Source organism: Lampetra planeri, chromosome 78 (assembly GCF_965212315.1).
Source record: "Lampetra planeri chromosome 78, kcLamPlan1.2.h2, whole genome shotgun sequence".
NCBI classification, from domain to species: Eukaryota; Metazoa; Chordata; class Hyperoartia; order Petromyzontiformes; family Petromyzontidae; genus Lampetra; species Lampetra planeri.
The window spans coordinates 1678124-1692363 of NC_136183.1; the positions used below are offsets into that span (position 1 = coordinate 1678124).

At 44.1% G+C, this 14240-nt stretch overlaps 1 protein-coding gene across 1 annotated transcript; it reads right to left on the bottom strand.

Moving 5' to 3' along the window:
- Nucleotides 1-5965: 5965 nt before the first annotated feature.
- On the bottom strand, nucleotides 5966-14156 carry LOC144738149 (uncharacterized). Its single transcript, XM_078621103.1, is given in 3 exon segments — nucleotides 5966-7547; nucleotides 7549-8177; nucleotides 14080-14156. Coding segments are annotated over 2 exon segments (1509 nt in total). The 5' UTR covers nucleotides 8094-8177; nucleotides 14080-14156; the 3' UTR covers nucleotides 5966-6583.
- Between the last annotated feature and the right edge of the window lie 84 nt (nucleotides 14157-14240).

Below are 14240 nucleotides of genomic sequence, written 5' to 3' on the forward strand. Positions count from 1 at the left end.
TTACTGTTAGTAACTCAGCTTATTGTAAAGTATATTTAGTATACTGATGATACTATGTAGTTTATACTTTAGTTGTTTACGTGGTGGTTTTAGTTACTGCAGCTACATACTATTAACACTCCTTCTCTTTATTAATGCTACCCCTATCCCCTCCCTTTGATGCTGCTAATCCTGCATAATGCACGGGCATAAGTAGTACTATTCACATACCTGCATTTCCCATATCCCCTCCCTTTGATGCTGCTAATCCTGCATAATGCACGGGCATAAGTAGTACTAATCACATATCTGCATTTCCCATATCCCTTCCCTTTGATGCTGCTAATCCTACATAATGCACGGGCATACGTAGTACTAATCACATACCTGCATTTTCCATAAATATGCTAAATTCATCTTGATATGCATATTCTTTTGTCAAGGCGCCCTTTTCCCCCCTTCCAACCCAGCTTACATATATATGCTCCAAGCACGTGTGCTGTTTCATTCAGACGCTGTCGCCTCGACAGACCTGGTTTTCACTTGAGGACGGCTGCTTGCGTTGTGGCCGAAACGTCGTGAGAAATGTTTTATGTTTTATTTTATTACTTCCCTTCTACGTGACTTTACCCAAAGAACCAAGAAGATGAAACCCTGCCGTCACGAAAGCTTTAAATCGAAATACTTCTAAACAACCGTATATACGTAACTCAATGGGCAGCAATGCTTTCCACGATCAGCTAATAGTTGACGCACCACCTTAAGATGGCCACTCTTTGGAGTAATCTTATTAGTCCCGATGTGCGTTATGTATTAACCTCTCTTTGCATCAGAGTTTATTATTTAATGGATCATTGTGACCTCCCTCTAGTTGCTTTAATGTGTGCAAGGCAGCTGGGGTGTGAGGGGTGGGGATTTGCCTCACCCTTTCATGCCCCATGCTTCACCCCGATTATTATAAGAAAAATAATTGTCAGAATAATTAATATAAAATTTTGAAAAAAGGCCCATATATACAACACACCTCATGCTTTCTTCTCATAAAGGGGAAGCTGTTTCTGTTCACGTTTTGGGCAGCGTTCCCCACAATCCCATCACGAGTTGGAAGTGTTACATTTTTAAAATCCTTTATATTAAGTTAACTTGCTTGCTTACGACCGTGCAAATCTTTCGGTCGTTTTTTAACCCACTTCCCGTGATCCAATCGAGCTGACATTTTCCACACAGACTCGTTGTGCGTAACAATTAATGTTCGTGAAATTTTTTTTCCAAAATTTTACACTTTTTAGGACAAAAATATTATATTTAATTACCAATTGCTTAATGGTGCAATGCAATCATCTGACCCATAGGTGGCAGCCATCTCAAGCCAGAGGATGAGAGGACTCTAGCCGCCACGCATATAAAGGATTTATAGTGAAAAACTTTTTTTTACGGGTTATACTTGTTTCGCATCAGACTTGCAGTCTCTCAAAAAGGGGCGCTGTGACCTTTGTAGTTGTGACCTATTGTGCACGGGTGTGCTTGATGTCGCCATGTATTCCATCCTCTCATCACGGGTTGGAAGTACAGTAAAACAAATATTATTATTCACCTCTATTAGCTTGGTACCGTACCACTTTCCGTACCAGTTTTGACTCTGCAAGTGACTCGAAGTATGTTTTGAGCAGCGTTCACAGCACTCACGTCGTGGTTTGTAATTATTACGTGGTATCTTATATATAAAAGTCTCCTCGCGCTTGCGGGAGATTTGGCTCTCGGATGGTGGGCTTCACATAGAAAAAAAAATTACAGGCGGCACGCCCCAAGCCCCGCCGTGGGAATAGGCTATTCCGTTTTCCCATCCGTAAACTTTAAAGTAGTTTAATTAACACATTTGTGCCGTTTATATTATTAATTATTTACTTATTGCACGCCATCGACCCTACCAAGTGACGCCAATTGCGTGGGGGGGGGGCAGACCCTGCCAAGTGATGCGCGTTAGCTCGAGCTCACGGGGACATTTCCTTTTACGCGTTTTACAGCCAACACATACACACATAACGCTGCGGATATTCCTTCATAGTGTCATGTCCTCTTCGCCCCCCCCTAACACGATGCATCCAATTAATAGTACAGACTCCGTAGATAATATTTTTGTGCTTACATACCATTATTCTTGCACGCGCGGGGGATGCCCCTAGCCTGGCAATGTGCCAACTCCGCCGCCTCGCCAATGTAGGCCAGGACGGGGGCTACGCATGACACAAGGCCTCAACATGGCTATGGTAAATACAAAGTTCCTTGCTTCTTACGCTAACTCAAGTCCATTATTTACTATTGTTAAACACATTAGTTCACAAACATTACAATAATAATGTTTGTGTGCAGATCATTAATCACGTTCATTGCTTATTATTTTTAAACAAATCCCTTGCCAGATATTGTGTGCAGATAACAACTCAGGTTTCATTGTTTACCATTATGAAACAAGTTGACATGTTACAATAATTATGTTTGAGTGCACAAAACTCCTTTTGGATTTTTAGGTTGCTAATTTTTACCTTTTTTTGCTGTCTTTCATGACGCTGCCACGGTCGACTGCCAGTCTGTGATTTCTGATTATTTCTTCAATACATTTCTATTGTTTCCATTGCTCACGTCACGCTATTTCCTCATACGTAGTACTGCCATACTGATAGCTGTGCCATCATCGGGGATTGCTGTGCCCGTCAATGTGTGTGTCTTTGAGTCCATATGTGTGTGCGTGTAGAGCAATGCGTGTCTTTAACTGCATGTGTGTGTCTGTCTTTTTCTAATGGACAACGCCCCATGTGTGTGTGTATGTCAGTGTTTATGTGTGTGTCAGTCCAAGTGTGCGTGTCAGTCCATTTGTGTGTGTGTAAGTCCATGTGTGTGTGTAAGTACATATGTGCGTTTACGTCAATTTGTGTGTGAGTCCACGTATTGCTGTGTGTGAGTCGGTGTGTGTGTGTGAGTCGCTGTATGTGTGTACATCCGTATATGTGTGTGTAACTCCATGTGTGTGTATCTCAAGTGCATATCTATGTGTGTGTGAGTCCATATGTGTGTGTGTGTCTGTAAGTCGATGTGTTTGTGTGTGAGTCGATATGTGTGTGTGAGTCGATGTGTGTGTGTCTCAGTCCATGTGCGTGTGTGTTAGTCGCTGTGTGTGCATGCCTCCATGTTAGTCAGTGTAACTCCATTTCTTTGCGTGTCTGTAGGTCAATGTGTGCATCTTAGTCCATGCGTGTGCTTTATTGACCTGCTCATGGCCTATGATACCATCGGTAGGCCTGGCCTCTGGGTTGCTCTTCGTGCTTTCCGAGTCCCTGACCCACTGATTACCATCCTTAAGGACCTTCATGATGGTGAGCGGCCCCGCGTCTAACTACGTGGCCGTGAGTCGGAGCCATTTCCTTTACACCTTGGGGTGCAACAGGGATGTCCTCTGGCTCCCAAATTATTTTACATATATTTGGACCACGTAGTTCGTCAAGCCTTCAATGCCTGTACCGGAAGAATTCCCATCTGCTACAGATACAATGGGAGGCTGATCGATGCCCGGGTGCGGTCAAGGGGATGGCACCCTATTGCTCAACCACGTTATGTATGCCGATGATCTGCTAATTGCTACTCACTCTGAGGAAGAGTTCGAGGTGTTGCTGCTGAACCTGGAGCTTGCCACCAAGAGGTGGGGGCCTTACCATCAGCCCCACCAAAACTAAGCACCTGCCTGGCTATTTTGTACCATCGGACACTCCACCCCCACAACTCCCAATTGGTGATGGGGCAGTTGTGGAGACAGTGGAGAGTTTCCCATACCTTGCCAGTGTGCTAATGACCGGCTCCGGTTTAACAGCAAAGGTCTCACTCCGAATCAGTCGAGCTGCATTATCTTTTAATTGGCTGCGTAACGCTGTGTGGAAGCTACCTGGTCTATCACTCCATACGAAGCTTCAGGTCTTCTCGGCCACGGTCATTCCCTCCCTTCTCTACGCTTGCGAAACTTGGACCCCCCTAATGGAACATCCTCGCCAGTTAGAAACATTTAGGATGGCCAGCCGACGATCCATCCTGGGTTTAACCAGGCTGCATTGTGTGAGGAGCTCACAAATCCTTGAAAGATGTGGACAAAGTCCCATCGGTGACCTCTGGCAGGCAAGGCTGCGTTTCCTGAGTCATGTAGCCCGCATGGCCAGCCACCGCATGCCAAAACAGCTTTTGTTCGGCCGGATCGAGGGGGCTAAACGGGCGCGGCACGGGCTGGAGAAGACATGGAGTGATGTGCTACAGGAGGACTTGGAGCTGAGTCCACTTGCGGATAACTGGTACCAGCCGTGTCAAGATCGGCCTCTGTGGAGGAGGCTCCTGAAGGACGCTACTGGCCAGTTGGAGGCAGTCACCCTTTAACAACGGAGGGCGGAGGAGCGACGCTCACAACAACGAGCGGAGCGCCGGGTGGCTAAAGCACAGAAAGTTGCTACAGTAGGGGCCACAGGTGGTGCATCAGCCAGTTGTCTCAGTCGACCTGTGCCATCTAGGTTTGCCCCGTGACCTCCTGCCAGCGGGCGTTCGACACTTCACGTGGCCTCAAGGTGCACATAGTCTGGCACAAGCATTGTCGTGACGTCACCGCCACGTAGTGGCGAATGACGGTTGTTGTTGTTCAGTCTATGTATATGTGGAATATGCCGCGCCACGCGTTCTGTGGGTCTGTTGCTATGCAAGCGAGCAGTGTACAGTAGGGGGTATTTGAGGACGAGCTTGTTGTCGGGCGTGAGGAGGACGTCGTTAAGATGGGTGACAGGTGTTAGGGGTAACCGAGGACACAGGCCGGTGATTGGCTAAGAGGGTGAGTGCTTAATGACTGGCGTCGCTCAGGCGGGAATAACAAGGCCACGTGAGGCTGGGGGCCTGGGGGCGAGGGGTAAAGCGTGGGGTGAGATAATTAATAGGGACTAATTGATACGGGGATAAAAGGCACAGCGCAAGAGAGAGACGGGAGTCTTGGTTAGAGCTGGAGTCTGGATAGGAGTTGGAGTGATGGTGCCCGGGATAGCGAGGAGCAGGAATAAGTGGAGAAGATACGATAACGGTAGCAGTGGAGAGAGATAGGACAGAGTACGGTAGTAAGAGAACGTAGAGTGAGTGGTAGCAGTGGTAGCAGTGCATCGGAGAGATACAGAGTAGGGTAGCAGCGGAGTGACGGACTCTGTGAGAGCAGGAGAGAGAGAGGAGAGACATAGAGCGCCGTTGATGGCGGATGGCGTGACGGAGCGAACGGGGAGACACGGAGCGGTGATGAGGTGTGGACTTTAAAGAGCAAATAAACGGAACGAGAAAGACAACCCGAGTACGAGTCCTACATATATGTGTGAGTCAATTTGTGCGTGTAACTCTATGTGTGTGTATCAATGGATTTGCGTGTGTAACTACATGTGTGTCTGCCTTTTTCGCCCGGGCAACACCAGGTACTAACCGCTAGTTTGATATATTAGGAGGAGGCGCACCCCTGCATACATAATTTACTGCTACCATGTTCTGTTAGCTATTGGAAGACAAAGGGGGTTAGTGAGGCTCTGATCCCATGGAATACATATTATCTTGGTCGTGTGTGATTGACATATTTCGCATTTCACATTGTATCTCTTCTGAATGACTCTAGGTCTAATACTTTCATAATCATTATTTGGTTCATGCTTAACCAAGATATGTGGTATACCATAGTTGTTACCAAAGATATTCCGAGGGTTTTATTAAACTTTGTTCCCCATCTGTATCTCCAGGGATCCACGCTTCTTATTCTCAATTAATATTTTGATATACTGAGGTTGAAGATATAGCTAAGCTTCTAACTTTACTGTTGTATTTAAAAAAAACCATCAGCTCATAATGATTAACTGCCCTTGGGTGGATTGTGCTGTTCAAGGAAGGTTCGTGACCCCAACATCCCGAGCAAAATTATAAAAAAAAATAGACAGAATCACTCTTAATTAATTTTTTTGGAAAAGCCATATATGCAGCATACTCTTCGAGTGAGAATAGGTTTTCTCCTTTTTTCTGCAAACAGGTGTTGATATGTTAAAACACCAAACTGAAACCTTTTACAAGGAATACTTGTGGTCAGAATGCAAACAAAAAACACTCTGGTAATATATGCATTGTCTTTGAAACTGATTTCTTTGCACCAGAGACAGCTTTCTTTCAAGCCTAGTCTCAAACGGTGTTAGACCAAAGGACGCCGAAAGGTGTACAGCACAAAGACAATGCACTATCAGAACAATGGGTGCCAAAAGGCGTGCTCTTTGAGTGTTTGTGATGAGATGATACAAAACGCCGAGTTGATGAGGCGATTAAGCTAGCACCATATGAATGCTAATATTATTATAACACAGTGAATGCTTGGGAGCTTATTGGCTCTCGCTCCTAGTTAGAGATCTACCCAACCCACAGGTCCGCAAATACTGGCCGCTCTTACTCTGCAGGTTGAACCTAGGAATTGAGTGTTCAACTTAACGTTCTTTTCCTTAAAGGCATGTGGCAAAGGTGAATCTATTGGAGCTTCATTGTCTCAAGCTTACACATCTACAGGGTCTCCATTTCACTTTGTATTGTCTAAGAAGTCCACCCACACCTCCACTTCCACAAACTGCTGGGAGGTGCCTCGCTCTGCCTCACAGTCAGAATTCTCCTCCTGCTTCACGTTGCCTCCATCGATGTGAAGGTCCGATTTTGGAGTTGAATCTTCATCTTCACATTTCACCTTCACTTCTTCGCTCTTTACTGTCACCTCTTCAAATTTCACCTTCGCCTCTTCAAATTTCACCTTGATACATTTCATAGTGTCCAAGCTGGAATTTGCTTCTGGTTCTTTTTTCAGGAGGGATGGGCTCATTGCAGCACTTTGACTTTCACAAGTCGATTTAAGACTACACTCCTGGAGGATCTTCTGATGCCTGTGTGTTCTCTGGTGTCTTTGAAGATGTGATGACTCTGCAAACGCCTTTCTGCACACACTGCACTTGAAGGGTTTCTCTCCTGTGTGTGTTCTCTCGTGTCGATGAAGAACTGATGACTGTGCAAATGCCTTCTCACACACAGTGCACTTGAACTGTTTCTCTACTGTGTGTGTTCTATGGTGTTTTTTAAGATGAGATGACTGTGCAAACTCCTTACCACATAGAGTGCACTTGAAGGGTTTATCTCCTGTGTGTGTTCTCTGGTGTCTTTTAAGAGGTGATGAACCTGAAAATTCCTTCCCACACACATTGCACTTGAAAGGTTTCTCTCCAGTGTGTGTTCTCTGGTGTTGTTTAAGATGTGATGACTCTGCAAAGGGCTTCCCGCAAAGGGTGCACCTAAAAGATTTCTCTCCAGTGTGTGTTCTCTGGTGTTTATGAAGATGTGGGGACTGTGCAAACGCCTTCCCGCACAGAGTGCACCTGAAGGGTTTTTCTCCAGTGTGTGTTCTCTGGTGTTCTTTAAGATGTGATGACTCTGCAAAGGTCTTCCCGCAAAGGGTGCACCTGAAAGGTTTTTCTCCTGTGTGTTCTCTGGTGCATTTTAAGATGTGATGACTGTGAAAATTCCTTCTCACACACACTGCACTTGAAGGGGTTATCTCCTGTGTGTATTCTCTGGTGTATTTTTAAATAAAATGAACTTGAAAATGCCTTCCCACACAAACTGCACTTGTTTGGTTTCTCTCCTGTGTGTGTTCTCTGGTGGATCTGAAGACCTGATGCCCATGCAAATTCCTTCTCACAGACAGTGCATTTGAAAGGTTTCTCTCCTGTGTGTGTTCTCTGATGGATCTGAAGACCTGATGCCCATGCAAATGACTTCTCACAGACAGTGCATTTTAAAGGTTTCTCTCCCGTGTGTGTTCTCTGGTGTAATTTAAGTTGTGATGACAGTGCAAAGGACTTCCCGCACAGAGCGCACCTGAAGGGTTTCTCTCCCGTGTGTGTTCTCTGGTGTATTTTAAATGTGATGAATCTGCAAACGCCTTCTTGCAAAGGGTGCACCTGAAGGGTTTCTCTCCTGTTTGAGTTTTCTGGTCCCGTGTCAAATTTCCAGTACAATCCATGCTGTTTGCATATTGGTCCCATTGTTGCATTTTTGTACCGAGCTGCGCTGAGTGCCTTTTCTCCATCAGACCATTTCTGCAGAGGTAGCGTCAGAAGAAGCGTCAGCTGCAGACAGAAACAAATATACACACTATCTATGTCAGTATCGAGACACAAGAGGAATGAATATATACACAGTCACACATGACTTACACGTCTATATTTATTCTTATATTTAAGATATTCCCCAATTCATCACATGGGCTGTTAAGGCACACAATGAGAGGGCAAATGGTTATGAATATGCTTGGAGGCCCTAGCATCTTCAAAATAAATGTTAACCCAAAACACCAAAAACACAATTTCAGCTGCCTGGATACAAAAGTAATATTTTAAAAAGCAAAATTCAGCTAATAATACTATTTGTATTATGCAGAAATGCATTATTAAATGTTCAATCGCAACTTAAAAGGTGTGAAGCCAGATTCAGATTTGCTTGAATGCTCGGATAAAAAGATCTAACTTCAGCTGCATATATGCCGTGTTAATTTCCTGTTTCCATTCTTACGAAAAGTTCCAGAGGAAAACTAAAATAAACTCTTGTTTTGATTTAACTTCCAAGTACAATTGTTAATATACTTTACTGCAAATACAAACTTGACACTGTCACACACTGGCATGGTAGAAAGGTGGTGGTGTCCAGAACCATGCCTGGCCACCTTCATCTGCTCAGTATTAATGCTTCCTCACTTCACCATGTAATTCATTTAAGAACAATCAACATAGCAGAGGCCCACAATAAGTTCAGCTTTCACTTTTCAATCATGTTTGCTTTCGGCAATAATCAAACTAATTGTTTTTCATAATGCAGTGAAATAACTGCACCACAGCTCCCCACAAAGATAAACTCTTAAATACACGTACATTTCACATGGATCATTAACATATATAAACAAAACATCCACCATTCATGACGAATTACAAGTAACCTTATCCCAGTGCTAATGCCATGATAGGTGCAATTTAAGGCCATGTAAGTGTGGATTTCTTGTCAGCAGGTAATGGGAATGATCCAGGTGTCAAGGGATGACTGACAGATGAACCAGCTGTGCTCCCCACTGTCTTGCTGGGTTTTAGGAACCCAGCGTTCCACCTATTCATGTGGGCGTCGCTCTTCCGACATCGTTTTTGCAGAGCAAATATCTATTAACTGCCCTGCAGCATACCTCACGGGCCTCCTCCACAGAGGCCAATCTTGACACTCCTGGTACCAGTCATCTGCAGGTCCGATCACCTCCACATCCTCCAATCTCTTCTCTAGCTAATGCCATGCCTCTTCAGCCCCTAATATCTGGACAAACAAAAGATGCTTGAGCATGCAGTGTCTGGGAATGCGGGATTCATGACCGAACCAATGCAGCCTCGCCTGCCAAAGAGACTGAAGATGAAATGCTATATATTGATATCTTAAGGATCTGTAAACTTCTAATTACAATATAGTCTGGTTGAATATAGGATGAATCATAGGCAGGCCAGCCTTCATTGTATAAGCCAGCACAGATGGTCATTAAAATAAGTTCACATTTTGCATCCACAGAGTAATATCTGTGGCCAAGAAGAATCACACCTTTGTTTGTTAGTTTCTAAAAACGCTTGTCCTGGTGAGGGTCACGGTGGCAGCATGCTGAGTAGGATGGTCCAGGCCTCCCTGTCCCTGGCGACAGACTCTAGCTCATTCTGGGGAATTCCCAAGCGTTCCCAGGCCAGCCGAGCGACAGTCCCGCCAGCGTGTCCTAGGCCAGCCCCGGGGTCATCGCCCAGTGGGACATGTCTGGTAGAGTTACAGGGGGAGTCTATTCGGGGGCATCCTTACATATATTCTATATTGATATCACCCCTAGAGCCAGGCCCAGCGGTTGTGTTCGCCAACAAGCACCTCCTGGCCACGTGACCCATGTAACTCAGTATGCAAAGCTCGAAATGGCTAAGTGGTGCCATCCTGTGCGCCCGCCATCTGCAGGATTAAGGGTGAGGGGCGGGTGCGATGCCAGTATGGCTGGGAGAGGGATGCTCTCAAGCCGGACTAGACCTTGGCGATGGACAAAGCTTTGTACAGAGCAAAAGTCCAGGCACCTTCCACACAGTGTTACACAGTCTAATGAAATAATGCTGCTCGACTAATTTGAAGTGAGACTTTGGCTGCCAAACCAGAGCCGGTAATGAACACATTAACCAGGTATGGGAGCATCTCCAACACTTGTAGAACTGCCTGAATATTCATGAAGAGTTGAGGTGCAGTGTTGTATGACATGACATTCCCAGGCAGGTGATTTATTTTTGTGGAACATTTGCAAGGCCCCATCTCATTGAGTAGCTATTACCAAATCATCAGCAGATGTAACATGGTTGACCAGCAGGGAACGATCCTTTAACTATAACCAGGCATCGATTAGCGTATCATCATAACTGTAACAAATGCAATGGTTTTTATATGACCATTGCGAGTTTCTCAAGCTACATAGTTATTTATAATATAGGTTTTTGGGTCAGATCGCGTTATTTATAAATGTGTCGTACCCCTACACCACCCGGCACGGCCAAACAGTAAAAAATGTGCCACGTTTTTCACAGGACAAAATAATTCACTTCTTTAGCCCACCGGTGTACTGAAGAGAGAATCAACAGCATTTAAAAATTTTAGTACGACGTTTCACTGATAATTACAATCAGCTTCATCGGGCAAGAATGGTGAAGCTCTCCTGTTGCTTCTGGTCTTAAATAGAGCAGCATCTGGGTAACGTCATAATTTAATTCAATTACATCTGGTGCAGTGATTCGAGGCAAAGAGGGGGAGGGTATTGTAATTATGTAGATTGGTAATCTTCTCAAAACTAGAAAATTGGAGAAGCTCCGCATCAAGCGGATTAAATTAATATCGTCATTGGCGTTCCTCAAAAGGTGCAGAGATTCGAAGGTAATACCAAACGCAGTTAAAATAACACATCACATAAAGTCGGTTAAAGCTGATCAAATACTACACAAAATTCTAAAACTGGTATCTGGCACTAAAGACGTTTTGCCTAAATTATCAACAGAAGGTGTATATCGGATTAATTGCTTGTGGCAGATGCTATATTGGACAGACGGGACGTAACATCAGTATAAGATTAAAATAACACCAAAGAAACATTTAATTATCTCAAACACAACTGTCGGCAGTGGCAGAGCATGCTTGTCAACAAGGACACTCAATTGATTTTGATAACGTTTAAGTGTTGTGTAAAACTAATTATTACTGGCCAAGACTAATTAGAGAATCCATTGAAATTGAGAGATAACAGAAATAACTTCAATCGCTCTGACAGCTACAGGCTTAGTGCGGCCTGGAAGCGTATTATTAAATAAATACAATTCCTTATAAGGGAAAGAAATACCAATGTATAACAATTGAATGATTACCAATCTATATAATTACAATACCCTCCCCCTCTTTGCCTCGAATCACTGCACCAGATTGAATTAAATGATGACGTCACCCTGATGCTGCTCTATTTAAGAGAGAGCTTCACCATTCTTGCCCGATGAAGTTGATTGTAATTATCAGCGAAACGTCGTACTCAAATTAAAAAAATGCTGTTGATTCTCTCTTCAGCACACCGGTGGGCTAAAGAAGTGAATAATTTTGTCCTTTGAAAAACGTGACACATTTTTTTACTGTTTGGCCGTGTCGGGTGGTGGAAGGTTACGACACATTTATAAATAACGCGATCTGACCCAAAAACCTATATTATGAATAATATTGGTCGCGAAAGCCTACGTGTTAAAATTACATAGTTATTTCTTGATTTAAAGCTTTCATGACTGCAGGAATTCATACTCTTTGGGTCTTTCGGTCAAGTCACGTAAATAGAAAATGATAAATCACGACGTTTCGATCGCAACACAAGCAATCATCTTCAGGTGAGAGAGAAAAAGCTACTAAGACAAGGTCTTGTATAGGCCTGAGATGGGTGCATCAAGGTACAGGGAACCTCGGTATACGTCGTGTTTTTTCGAGATTAAAATGTCTTGGGATATGACGTCTTGCTTGGGATACGACGTGCTTGCTAGAACTTGTATGGGTCGGGATGAGTCACCGCGTCGGGGGCTGCCTCCATGGAGGGTGGAGCCCCAGGTCGAGGCACGCCCGACGTGTCGGGTTGAGGCACGCCACGCGACCAGCGTAGCTGGGAGCAGCGCGGTCATGTGGCTTCTGTATGCATTTTCGTAATTAGTGTCTAAATTATTTTATACAACCCCATTAATGTATAATATGCCATGTAAAATATCATTTATTTTCCTCTGGAACGGATTATTTCCTTTCCCTTTATTTCTTATGGAAAAAAATTGTTTGGTATACCTAATTTTCGGTATAAGTCCTACCTTCTGGAACGAATTAACGATGTATACCGAGGTTCCACTGTAGGAGGGGGAACTAGATATGGTCCAACCACAGAGGCTGGGGCAGTGGCCTTTGTATTGAGAGATTAGCATGTCAATGGCTGGGGCAGTGGCCTTTGTATTGTGAGAGATTAGCCTGTCCTGAGATGGGTGCATCAAGGTAGGAGGGTGGCGCTAGAGATGGTCCAACCACAGAGGCTGGGACAGTGGACACCCAGTCTGTCAATACAAAGACATCCAACCTAGTAATGAAATTCAGAGTCAGTTAACATCGGTAGAAAGGATGGAAACATCATAGAAAGTTTAGCCTTTACCTGGTTAATCATGCCCTTCCAATGATTACTCAATTTGTAACCATCTTCTCAGTTGAAGTTGTCTATGTTTATATATCTGAATGGCTTCTAAAAAAATATTTGATAGCCAGTGGGTTTCCAGATTACCTTCGTCTTGGAAAAATCAATATCATGTGAGCCCACAGTGTTAAAACAATGATCAGCCACGGCCGAGGTATTGGTCCTAACGTGTTCAGTTCCGCCTTGTTTTCACGAACACGGTCCGAGACATGTCGTTTAGTTTCCTCAATGTAACTACTGCCGCAGACACAATTTAGTTTGTAGACACCGGGGTATTGCATGTCAGGAATCACATCCTTCACAGATGACATCAGATCACGAATTTCTAGCAGATTTCACTCTCCCTCTCACCTGAAGACGATTGCTTGTGTTCCGATCTAAACGTCGTGATCGATTATTTTCTATCTATGTGACTTGACCGAAAGACCCAAATAGTACACAGTTACTGAAGATGATATGTAATGTAATGCATTGGGCCAAAGTTAATTCCTGTCAGAAGCAAAGTTGAACAGGAAATGGTTCCGACTCCTGGTCACGCAGCTTTAGACCATCCTACCCAAAATCATACAAATCCTCAAATAATGTGAGCATAGGCATAAATTTGAAAAAAATAACAACCCAAAGCCCCAAGCCTCTTTATGCAGAGATCTAGTTGTGTTGAAAATCCGTACACCTCTGCTGTAGTCAAGACATAAAATACAGCAAACCTTGCATATCACGGAGGTTACGTTCTTGGAAATTGCCGCACGAAAGCTAAAAGTACAACATTCAATGCTTAAGCCTGATCTATGTAATGGTGTTTGGTAAACGTCAACTAAAATTCACATCACAATTGAAATAAGTACTGGACTGCATTCCGAATAAAAAATTGAAATAAACACGGAGAAAACGTATACAAAAAATATTCCAAGACAAAAAATAGTATAAATCTATAAATTATAAAAGGGGACAACCTCTTATTATATTTTGACGCTGGCAAAAGAGGTCCCATGATGTAGTGAGCCAGATGAAGACAAATTAAACTTAAGCAGAGAATTAAAGCAAATGCAATCAGGCGAGGGCAGGAGGCAAGGCCCCGCATGGCTAGGCCCCGCGTTGTAATGTTCCAACTTGGACATCGATTCCATACTCGCTGCTACTCCATTGATATTCCTATGAGAGAGAGACGGAGCGAGGCTCTACCTGGGTAAACAACAACAACCACGACAACAACAACCATGATGTGAACTTCTCACCTCTGATCTCAGTGAGCGCGCGCGCGGATCGGCGGCCTCCTGGTATCTTGTGACGTCACGCGGCAGCAGGAGGTGACATGACGTCAATTGCGGGGTTCAACACAATCCCCTCCCCCAACGAGCAGCGGTGTATCTGAATACATTATGTTAATGAGACGGGC